This window comes from Periophthalmus magnuspinnatus, chromosome 24 (genome assembly GCF_009829125.3).
Source record: "Periophthalmus magnuspinnatus isolate fPerMag1 chromosome 24, fPerMag1.2.pri, whole genome shotgun sequence".
Lineage (NCBI taxonomy): Eukaryota > Metazoa > Chordata > Actinopteri > Gobiiformes > Gobiidae > Periophthalmus > Periophthalmus magnuspinnatus.
This window is the reverse complement of record NC_047149.1, coordinates 10,104,180-10,116,332: the sequence shown is the minus strand read 5'-3', so window position 1 is coordinate 10,116,332 and position 12,153 is coordinate 10,104,180. Positions and strand designations below refer to the sequence as shown.

Sequence of the window (12,153 nt, the reverse complement as noted above, 5' to 3'; positions counted from 1 at the left end):
CTGTGTGGGAACCAGAGACAGTAATAAGGAATGGACATGTAGAACAGTCTAAAAAGCATCCAATACAAAATAGTTACAGCAACATTCAATAATAAGACCTCCATGCTCCACCATTTTGGCTGACGTGTCATTTCTTTACCATATCAGTGTTCATTATGGGTTTCAAATTTAAAGATTTCCTTATATCTCTCTTCGAAATGGGACCATGGCCAGTATTCCTCAGATTGTTTTCATGGAATTTTCCTATATAATATCCACAAGGAAAAACCACAAATGACTCAAAACTTTTCTTGACAACATTCATTTATCCACACCTCAGAATATGTTTGTTGACTTGTCAGACTTTTGCAGTTGTCACTTGATTCCCCCATCAAAAAAATTACTCAAAAACTTACTTTTGCTGGTCATGGCAATTCATACAAACTGGGTTGCTTTCAACACTACAAATTAATAACACATTAAAATCCAATTAAATAAATAGTAGCCAAAAAACTTTCTATCTATATAACTTTTAACTGGCCCCAGCCACTCCAATGCACACAACCCAATGTAACTCTTCAACTGTCAACTGTGTAACCAGGCTTTTTGGCACCAACTCTTTCTTCCACATGACATTACCCATAAGCCTCTGGTCCTTTTGTCCATTTCTTTCTACTGTCTCCACACACACACAAATGTTAAGAAACACACACACTCTCTCTCCTCATGCACACTCACACACACAAAGCTGTTATCGGCCGATCAAGCCTTAGTCTCTCAGGATGCAGGCAGAGGGAGGAGAGAGGGGAGGGGTGGGTCAAAAAATGATGGACCACAGTAAGCACCATGTCCTCGGGGGGAACCAAAAGAACGTAACGCAGATGAAAAATCCCTCTGTGCGCGCTGACACTGGCCCAGGGCTATCTCCAGCTCTAGCCATCCTCCACCTCTCCGCCTCTCCACCCTTCAGCCCCTTTTGCGGTCAGTTAGCAGTGTGGCGTAAAGCTAGAAGTATCCCGCCTCCTGTCCGTCGGTCTGTCCCAAGTTTCCTTTTCATTTCCGCTGTTTGTCGTCCTTGTCCGCACCCTTGTTTCCCTCGTGCCGGTTGTTGGGCGGGTTGTTGAGGAACATCTTGTCCAGTCCTTTGAGAGCCTCGGTGAGGTAGTTCTGCAGAGCGGTCAGGGCGGCGCAGATGGCCGGAGAGCCGAAGCCATGTGTGATGAAGCTGAAGTGGGACAGGCAGCTCTGGATGCCGGGCTCCAGGATGGGGGTGGGCCGAGAGTTCCCCAGTGGAGTCCTGTCCTGGGCCAGCAGGTCTGTGAACTCCTTACACAGCTGTCTGCGGGGGGACAAGAGACAGGTCAGATAAGGAGGGTTTATGGGAAAAGGGTGGGTCAAATGCAGAGGACAAGAGACAGGTCAGATAAGGGTAGTGTATGTGAGAAGGGTGGGTGAAATACAGAGGAACACGAGACAAGTCAAATAGGAGGGCATATAGGGAGAAGGATGGGTAAAATACAGGAGGACACGAGATGAGTCAGATAAGGAGGGTATATGAGAGAATAACAGGTCAAATGCAGGGATAAGAGACAAGTCAAATAAGGAGGATGTATAGGAGAAGGGTGGGTCAAATGCAAAGGGACAATAGACAAGTCAGGTGAGGAGAGTTTATTGGAAAACGATGGGTCAAATTCAGAGGGACAAGAGACAGGTGTGGTGTATGGGAGAAGGGTGGGTCAAATGCAACATTATCTCCTCAAGCAATAAAACACCCAACCTCTCTACTACTATTGGCGTTTGTTTAAATATGAGCAAATGAGCCAAAAAATAAATGTGTCACACATTCCTTTGAATTGACATGATAAACAAAATGTTTTTATGTAGGCCTAGTGCTTTCTTACTCTTATTGACTAAACCTTTCCAAGCAACAGCAAATATTCTGACATATTCTGACACTGGAATTTTAAACATTAATGTTAATAATAATTTAGAGGGAAAGTGAAACACCGTGTCAAATTGCGGTTGGGGTTTGGGGATCAAAGCATCAGTTTTTTGATGACCGTCTTAAACCTGCAGTTGCTGATATGGAAATTTATATAAGGTGGTTGCAAAAGATGTACAAACTCACTGTTTGCCTTTTGTGTTTACCTTTGCTCTGTTATGTGTTTAGCATAGACAAAGAGTTGTTTTTAACCAACTAATTTTGGATTGGGCTGTCTTTGCCAACATAACATATCGCACTGTTTGATCAATTTTACAATACATGCCAAACTCAAGTTACTTCTACACTATTGATTCATATATTAAAAACTCCTATAAACAATGTATCTTCAATATTTATAAATATTCTAATAACTACAGCGTGTGTTAAAGTTGTGTGACTATTGCTATCTTGTGTTACCCTTGTAGAAACCAGTTTAATTATCAAACAAGCCAATTCTTTGTCCTGCTCATTGATTATCACAGAAGTCAAATATAAGCCCCAGTGTTTATCATTCACATGTAGCCTGTCTTGCTGGTGAGATTTCCCTATAACGCTTGCGGTCTCAGGCCCATGTACTTTATATTCATATGCACACAGCCCTCCCCCTCCCCTCCCTGCTCCAGGCCTTAGGCGAGAGCTGCGCCGCATGAGTGACAGGCTGCGCGGGACAGGCCCAGCTGGGGTGGGGGGTAGAGGGCCACCCCGGGCTACACCCAGGGCCGCGGAGCTGTTGTTTCGCCACGACTTGAAACACTCCACTGCTAAATAATGAATTTCTAACAGGCACGGTATTGGAACAGGTTTGGATGTGAGCATCAAACAAGCGCCAAGCCAACGCAGCGTGCATATCGAGTGAATCCACACACACACACACATAGGTGGAATATGCAGCGAAGGCCAGCAGACTGTTTATGCAAGCTAAAAATACAGGCTTCCTCAAGGTGCATCTGCCAGGTGCACGGCTAATGGGCAGGTTTCATTACTACCAAACAAATGATTGGACTCAGAAAAACAATTCAAAAACGAAACTTGGTAACACATTTGAATAACTATTAAAAGCATTATAAACCATGTATGACTATGGAATAAACTATTTTATACAATTAGCTAAAAAATACTCATTATGGATAGGGATAAATGAGAGACTATAAGTTGTCTCCCCCGAGTTTAAAAATTTTCTGAAAATATATTTGCTTTAATGAAAAATTCAATTAAAATATTCAAGTGATTATAAAAGATTGGTTGTAAAATAAAACTCAATTTATGAAGCATGCATTTTTATTTTTTAAAGCAAAAAATCTTTTAATTGTAGATTGACATCATTTATATCCAAGCAAATGGGATATGCGATGTTGGTTTTGCGTCAGATGCCCTTCCATTTTCCCTTCCTTGCATTATTTCTTAATCAGCTATTATGTCAAAAGTTAATTCAGTGACATTTAAGATGAGATGTATTTGATTGTTTCTTATATATGTGATATAGGGAAAAACATATTATATTATTAGTATGGTATTATCCCTCTGGGCTCTCAAAAAAGCAACAGTGTTTAATTTCATATGATTTAATTTGGATCCCAGTTGGGGAATATAAATGTCCCGTGCTTCACCCTGTAAGTGTAGCCATTATACAATTCATATTCAAATGTCATTGTCTTTATTGAAAATATGGGACAGAGAAAAATGGATCTGAGAAATGCCATTATTTCTACCAGAAGTGCATTTCAGCTCTTAATCAACCCTCCTCTTTCATTATTATTACGGGTTAGATTTTTTATCCTGATGTCAAAGTTATGGAAATTACCCCATGCGCGAGCTACACAGCCAAGACCCATTCATTTTGATACCTAAACTGAAAGATTATATAGGACGTTTGAGATGAATGGGGAGGGTGGTGAATAAGTGGTTATCGTAACGTGGAGGTTAGCGGTTTGACTCCCATTCGCACGGGTTCAAACTGTTGTTGTGTCCTTGGGCAAGACATTTCCCACCGTAGTACATGAATGTGTCAGGGTAATTGTGCTGGCTATGCTTTGATGTATTCTTATAAATTCATCGTAGGAAAAAAAACTAAATGAGAATTACAAGCAACAAAAGCTTATAAGGTTTAAAATTGGCGATGTCTCATATGATCTTGACACTGATTTTAAACATTTTATCTATTTAAATTTCAGTGAAAACCCCAGACAGCCCTTAGTCAGTCCCGGAGTCCTTTACACTACAACAATAGCCGATTTCTCCATTAGAATATTTCCATAGCTTTTAATGCCATTCGCTTTATTGCTTTTCTGTGCACATTTATGGCCCATATTGTGGCAGGATAGCAAATGACATTCTGTAGTCCACTTGAGATAGGGGCAGGTAAAACGTTTATTGATAATCCACTCCTGTGCGGGTATAGCAGTGACTAAATGGTTCAACAATTGTGTATTTTTTGCCATGTATATAAAAATACTAGGTACTTAGTATAGGACTTGTCTCTACTGTCCCATTCCAGTGAGATCCGTGATCACAGAATCTGAAAGTAACTTGCACCTTTTGGCCCAGTTTCATTTGAACCTAATACTTTATAATGGCATTTTAAGGTTTTTTATTTGTAAATATCATATGTACTATGGATTCTCATTTGCATTTTTTCCCAGATATTTGTTTTTACAGTTTTCAGCTTCCAGGCGTTATCAGTACAATCACAGAGGTACAACAGTCACTCTAGTCTAAGGTACATTATTTAGCATGGTTAAACCCATATTTCTGCTGTGTATGTATTGAGAATGGTGCAATATGGATTCTTTACTTTAGTAGAAATAATAAGAAAATGCATTTATCTGGGATTTTTTTAAACATGATTGTGTACAACCATAGTTTTATCCTAATTGCAATTTTTCGCATTTTTTCGATTAGTCTGTTCAAAAACACAAATCTGATACCCTGATGACAAACTGGGAGTGCCTTGTGGTGGCCTTATCGATGGTAAATACTGTGGTAGGTTCTCAGTACTGCAGTGATATGTGTGAAAAGGGCAGCAGTAGTACTTACTTGGTGGCGATGAGCATGTTCTTGCGTGTGTGTAGCTCGTTGGGGTCGGTGTGCTGGCGGTTCAGGTACTCGCTCACTGCTTTGGTGGGGAATTCAGTCTCACAGATGTAACCAAAGTCCCTCGCCAAGTGCACCGCCTCCCCTGTGGATGGGAGAGATGGAACAATTAACAATAATATCCCTAATAATCACAATAAAAGATAATCATAAAGACAATAAGAAGAAAGAAGCTACTTATGCTTGATGTTCTCTTCTAGATCACTGCTGTTTTCACTAACAAAGACCTATTCTGTTGTTGTTGTTGTTGTTTGAACACAGAACTTATGACAAGAAAAAGAAACAAGAAAGTATTTTAACTTAAATATATTTCTATTTCAAACTGTCACTCATTTTAAAACATTACTCAGATATCATTAATTACAATTATTTTTTATTGATATTTGTGACAAAAAAATCCTCCCATAATTAAATGTGTTTTTGTAAATTTTAGTTTGATTCGATATTGCTAATAATTTATTTTTTTTAATAATCAGATACTGAATATTTTGAAATACAATATAACTGAATGTAACTAAATGTATTGTTGTGACACAATACATGTGTGAACTGGCTGCCATTTGGTTAATGGGCAATCATTTAACTCACTATGCCACTGTTGTCCCACAGTTTAAATATAACTACTGAAAAAGAAACATTCTTGGCAGTTGTTTGGCATATTCTGTGGCACTGTGAGATAAGGGCTTGTGTGGATGAATACAAAGACTTTTTTTTTTTCAACTTTTTTATAATCTAAGAGGGTGGGCTTTTCAAATGTATCTCCTTTATCTAACTAAAAAGGCAGTACATCCCAGGTTCAAATATGCACACCAGTAAAATTCCATTGTTGATTTCTAATGACTTGACTGCTTTTTTTTAATCAAAATGCCCCTATTATGTATGTTAACAACTGCGTGGCAAAATACCACTTAACTAAAACTACAGACAGATTTAAATGAAAGAACTAAAAGGCGTTTGCTGTTACAGAAAGCAATTGTACCGTGATAGGGTCTGAATAGTTAATTGAACTGTTGAGTTAATTATCTCCTTCTTTCCCTGTCCAATGTGAGTGATTGTCCTATAACTCTTTATAATAATTACAGTCATGTGTGTGTATGTGTGAATGGACACTAAATGAATTAGCCTACCTTCTACCAGAGAGGTGAGCAGTGTGACGTTAGCGGCCTTGCGTCTCCCGGCCGGTAAATTCAGCCCAATCTTCTCCAGCTTTTCTCGTAGACACTTGCCTCCATTTTTAGATTTCGCTCTAAAAAATGACAAAAGATTAAGAATATAATACATATTAAATTCTATGTGTTCTATGCTCTATGTGTTAAGTTAGAGGCGATATACATGAACAAGTAAGGTCAATTGTTATAGATGCTGTTTATTCCAAATGATTCCAACTGATAGATGTGTTGTTTTGTTAAGTTACCACATTCTTTAATTGCTCTTATGATTCATTAATCTTATTACAGATTGCAGTAGATTAATTATAACTGGTTAAATAAATAAATAAAAAATAGGGGGGTAACAAAACTGATGAAAATGTCCTATTAAAATTTTATATATATTATTGTATAGATATGTAGGCTACCTTCTGAGCACACCCCCCAGCAACGAGGCGTTGAGGCACTCCGGAGGGGACAGTCTCCTCTGGACCTCCCCCACGGTCACTTTGTATTTGGAGGTGGAGCTGAGCAGAGACAGGCGGCCCGGGACAGAGCAGAAAACCTCGTTGATGTTGACACTGACTCCGCCAATCAGTCCGTCTTTCCCCAGCATCAGGGAGCCCACGTTCTTGTGCGGCATGGGCACTGAGGAGAGCAGGGCATCAGTGGTTAATTAGTAACATGAACTGTAAACATTAGGGTAGGCCTTTAAATATATATTCAATCTTTAAGAGAACAGTGATATTTATCTCCGGAGGATACTTCTGAGTTAGGTGCTTGCCCTCCTTTGATATGCTTTCTTTTTCTCAGCTAGAGGCGCACCCCGTGGGCGGCCCTCGTGGTCTAACGTATGACACTCGCTGTTATTTAATGTCGCGCAACATTCTTATTACCACGTTATCGATCGTTGATTGGCCCTTGTTTCTAATTGCGTTAACCCCCTCTTGTTTTTCCTCCGCGCACGGCCGGTTTGCTCCTCCATCCCGGGCCCAGTGCTGGCTGCGTGGTGGTGGGCCAGTGAGCGTGGCTCCTGATGGCTCCACGGGGGATAATACTCCAGATTAGCTCTAAACGAGCTCACGAGATTCTCTGTGAGCGGTGCCATTTATTACATCAGCGGCTAAATGCCCCGCGGGGAGCGCAGTCACTCAACGTCCCGGAACTAAATCAACGCGCTTCAGGAGAGCGAGGCCTGTCAGCGTGCGCGCGTGCCACAGCAACGTCAACACAGAGCTAACGGGCTTCACCAGAGACAAGCCTTGTCATTCTACAAGTATATTCACTATATGAATATAGTGAATATACTTGCACTGCGCATAAAGAATGTTGAAACATTCTTTATGCGCAGTGTACGCGGGTTTTACGCACAGTCAAACAGTCAAACATTCATTTCAAATTTGGATTGCTTCAAACCGTGGACCTGCCTAGATTATTTAATTTACAAAAAATAAAAAATAAATAAATAAATAAAAATCTGAAATCCAGTTGATCCACTGCGAATCCAAAAAGTACAGCGTCCTTTACCAGTAAAGTGTTAAACGGAGACCTCATGTTTTCACGTACCTTTCTTGATGACTGACTGGTCCAGGACGTTGGTTCCGTTGGTGTCATCAATGGTCTGTTTGAATCAAGACAGGCACGAGTCATACTTTGCAAGTGCATACCATTTTCTATAATTGCTGTTTCATATAGGCTAGTCTCCAATTCCAGAGTCATTATTCCAGTTGGACAAAACAGAATTATTCTGACACAAAATCCCTAAAAAAATCTGACCTAAAGCCAATTTAAAGTACCTTTATAACTCTCTGCGTAATAAACATCTCCATCTAAAAACAGCTACAAAGCCCTATCCATCATCGCTACAAATAAACGACTTGTTAAATTGATCATCGTTTCTCCACACGAGAGAAATAAAAGGGGAAGAATGTTTTATATCGGGGTTAATAAAAGCGTGACACAAATGCGCAGAGCCAGAATGAGGCGAGGTTAAATGGCAAACAATTCGGGATGGCTGTGCCCCGAGGCGGACGGAGAGAAGATGGAATCCATAAAGTCCATTTGACTGGTCACCCTTTCCCTCTCTATAATCTGCACAAGCTTCTCGGGAACAGTTATCCGTGTGAACCAAGAGCCGATGCGTAAAAAGCATATTTTTCCACATGCACTTGTTATGGTAATATCGAATGTGTAAGCCGTTTATCAAAAATATGGTAAATTTACTTTTCTTATAACTATTGATAATCTAAGAGATAACTATATGATATAAATTTGAGAAATAGGATAGTAAATATTGGAGCTTCTTGGTCACATCTGGCTGTGCGTCTCTATCCCGAGGCCCTGGTCCCTTCGGCTGTGGGTCACTCGTCTTTACTGGAGGTGCAGCCCAGAGGGACGCCTTCACTGACTTGAACCGATTTGAAAACAGAAGCCTGGGTTTTACTTTTTTCGATTAACCTGCAGAAAATGTATTATAAAAGTGTGTGCATTAGCCCATCTTCAATAGGCTACGCTGCTCAGCCAAAAACTAAAATCCGTAATTACGCAATAAAAAATAAAAAATAATAACGACGTTTTAATAACTATATTTAGTAATTTGTGGGTGAGGATTGAAGGTATGTGCTTTGGTCTAATATTAAATAAGATATGAAATATACATAAATACGTATTATTTAGACTGAAAATGTTAAACCGTCCACACTCTGGCTTGTTCTCGGGTCTCACCTGGACATCCTCAAGGCCGTGCAGTCCGTGGAGCAGCCCATCTCCCATCCCGGGATCCAGCCCCGGGTGCGCGTGCAGCAGGACGTCTGGTCGTCGCATGTGTCCATAGTCCCGGCGCGGGTCCAACCCAATCTGTGGCAGCGAGGCCCGGGGCTGGGCGAGCAGTGACGAACTATCCACGCGCTCTCCTGCCGCGTCCTGCCGCTGCCGTGTGCCCCACGCGCCCTGTTGGCTCTGGTGGAGTGAGTTGAGCGCATATGGGTCGCTCACGTGCGAATATGGATCCTGGCTCTGGTAGTGCGCTAGGGGCTGGTACGGTGGTGGGAAATAAGGTGGCTGGAAGTCCGAAGAGGGTGCATGGGACAGAGGCGGTGCGCTGGAGTAGGGTGTCGCGTGAGACACCGACCCCAGCTGTGACAGGCGCGAGCCGTGGCTCGAGACGCCGTCATGCCGGTCCTTGATTACACAGGCACAGAGAGCCACAGAGAAGAAGAGATGACAGAAGGAGGAGAGAAAAATGCGTTAGACGTGAAATAAAGGCTTTGCCTCCTAAGCCAAGTTCAACCACCCAAGTTCTAGAGACCCTGCCTACACGCACTCACCGAGGAGTAGGAGTGGACCAACATCCGGTGAACTATCGCAGATCGGACCAGGTCTCGGGGTCTGGTTCTATAGAGGTCTAAAGCCGGTGATAGTGCCGTTCGTGCCGCTTTTAGCTCCGCTTGTGCTCGTCCTGCCCCGGAGCTGCCGCCGCTCTGAGTGTGCGCGCGCCCCTAGCCCCGGTATATGCTGTAATTGTTATTCATGACTGAGGCTTACAGGAATATTAATGCGCGCGAGGCAGGGGACTGGCGACACGCGGAGCGTGAAGCCTCTCCCTCGCGCCACCATCAGTGACGTTTAAACTCCGTTGAGAGCTACGAGCACAAGCTGCAGGAGACAGACGGGACTCAAACACAATCCAGAAACCAGCGCTATTCCCTGCGCAAAACCTGCAGCCTTAAGGCCATTTGGCGCACCAAGTGCGTCACTTTCGAGGCTTTAAAGTCCTTTTACGCACAAAACAAACGCAGTGCACCAAATGCTTACAATAGACTACTAAAAATAATAGGTCATGCAGCTGTGATTATCTATGAAGCGTTATCATCATACTCTTAACTTGTTGAAGAAGATTTTTATTTTATCACACTTATAATCACGACTGGCTCTTAATGTGGCGATGGCAAAAAAGAGACAATAGAGCGAAGTGTGCGTAAAAGCGCAGCGTTGGCTCCGGGACCCTTACTCTTTCGGATAACTGCCTCCCTTCGTTCTCATGCGCCGTGGGAGAACGGCCATGTGCTGCGGCGCGAGACAGCGACTTCCCACCGGGAACCGCGGCCTCGGAGCTCCTCTGTTCTGTCCTGATCTCCTCAGCTGCTATTAAACGCTAAGCTATGTGTCAACGTTCACATACTCCCTGCTCCTCTCTCATTCTCACAGTTTGGACCCAAGCCAAATAACCTAATAATAATAATAATAATAATAATAATAATAATAATAATAATAATAATAATAATAATAATAATAATAATTTTATCAGCAAATATCTTTTTTTTTCCTTTTCACTTTTCATTTTCTGAGAAGCTGAAAATCATATTTTCAGAATGGTAAAAAAAAAAAATATCTCCACAAAATATAAAATGCAACTAAATTAGACTAAATGAATAGCATCCATTAGCAAACATACATTCACTTTTCATGTTTTCCTCTATAAAAATTCCCACAACCACTTCTTCAAATTAGCCTCCAGTTTTCTGCTCAGGCCTAAAATCCACATCCACTCCAATACTTCTCCATTTAAAATGAAAATGACAGAAATGCAAAGATGACTATAATAGAGCATGAGAATGTGTCCCTACCTCATAAATGTCTTCATACTTGACATTCTCCACTAGTTTCCACAGCATGGTGGTGTCTCCAGTGTCGTAAAGCGAATGCAGCCGAGTGAGGACGAATGGAAGTCTGAAGTGTGCGTCCCTCCTCCCCTCTCTGTCTCCCCGCCCCCTGCTCTCTGCTCTGCACCTCTCTACTCTCAGCTCTGAAGGTGCCAATGGGGAACCCCTCTGGAGAAAGATTTGGAATGGTAACATATTGTATTATTCATTTTAAAAAGACTAAGACATATGCAACATTGATGATAGATTTAGATACAGGACAGGCACGTTTGTTTTTTGTGGATACTCTTTATTAAAACAGCAAATATTGATTCATTGATACTGCTTTTCCATTTTAAATGTAGCTACTAAGATTTTGTGTAAAAATCACAGGACACAAGCCCTGCAATTATGGACCCTAAAGTAGTAACACTGCAGAAAGGCCACTCGTTGCCGCTTATATGATAACTGTCTAATTCATTGACAGTGGAGTCAGGGACAGTAATGATAACAAATAGATCATATTACCAATCAAATCTAAGTTGAAAAACTATACATTTCTCATTCATGTGAAACAGTTTAAAATAAAAAACAACATATTATTTGCTTGTGCAAATAAAAAGTCTGTATGTGCCAAATATTTGTTCAGGCAACAATGACACAAAGTTGCCCTCATGGCCCATAAATGGAATGTCTCTGACACCTTGTGATCTGGAACCAATCCACTAAGGTGTCGACTTGTGTTGAACATTTAAAATGTATTTTCTATATAGCACAATATGCATGTACTCTGATTCCATAGGCCAATAGTGAAACAGAGACACAGCTGAAAGGTTGATGCAGTGTTGCAAGTTCTTAAGTATTGCTCATGTCATGAGTGCAAATGAGTGTAACTCATGAGTTAAATTTATAATAACCAATGTTTCACAATCTTAAGGACACCGATTTAACTTGTAAATTAGTGACCTAATTATCTGGTATTGTGTGCATACAAGCATTAATTTACTAGTGAATTTGTTTAATAAGTATTCAACTAAAACTTGATCACATTATTCAAACTATTGATCACTCTAAACCTTACCACACGTCAAGAAGTTTCATGTGTGTGTACACTGCTCCCTCTAGTGTCCAAACGTCATCAGCACAGGCACAGCTATATGCAGGGTCCTTGTGTGTGAGGTAAACCAAAAATCTAAGCTAAAACGCTTCAAAGTAATGCTTGCGTGTCTCATTAAAATTTTTAAGTACATTTGTGGTGTAGCCTATGCAAAACGTCTTATTGCATGTTTTTTCTTTGATTCAAAAATCCCTA

General features: G+C 41.1%; 1 protein-coding gene across 1 annotated transcript; it reads right to left on the bottom strand.

The window, feature by feature from the left end:
- Positions 1-463: 463 nt before the first annotated feature.
- On the bottom strand, positions 464-10,911 carry tfap2b (transcription factor AP-2 beta). Its single transcript, XM_033990920.2, has 7 exons — positions 10,827-10,911; positions 8,926-9,381; positions 7,768-7,822; positions 6,630-6,849; positions 6,181-6,299; positions 4,997-5,138; positions 464-1,318 (listed from the first exon to the last, which is right to left on the bottom strand). Exons 1-7 carry the CDS (start codon positions 10,872-10,874, stop codon positions 1,033-1,035), a joined length of 1,326 nt encoding a protein of 441 aa, XP_033846811.1. The 5' UTR covers positions 10,875-10,911; the 3' UTR covers positions 464-1,032.
- Between the last annotated feature and the right edge of the window lie 1,242 nt (positions 10,912-12,153).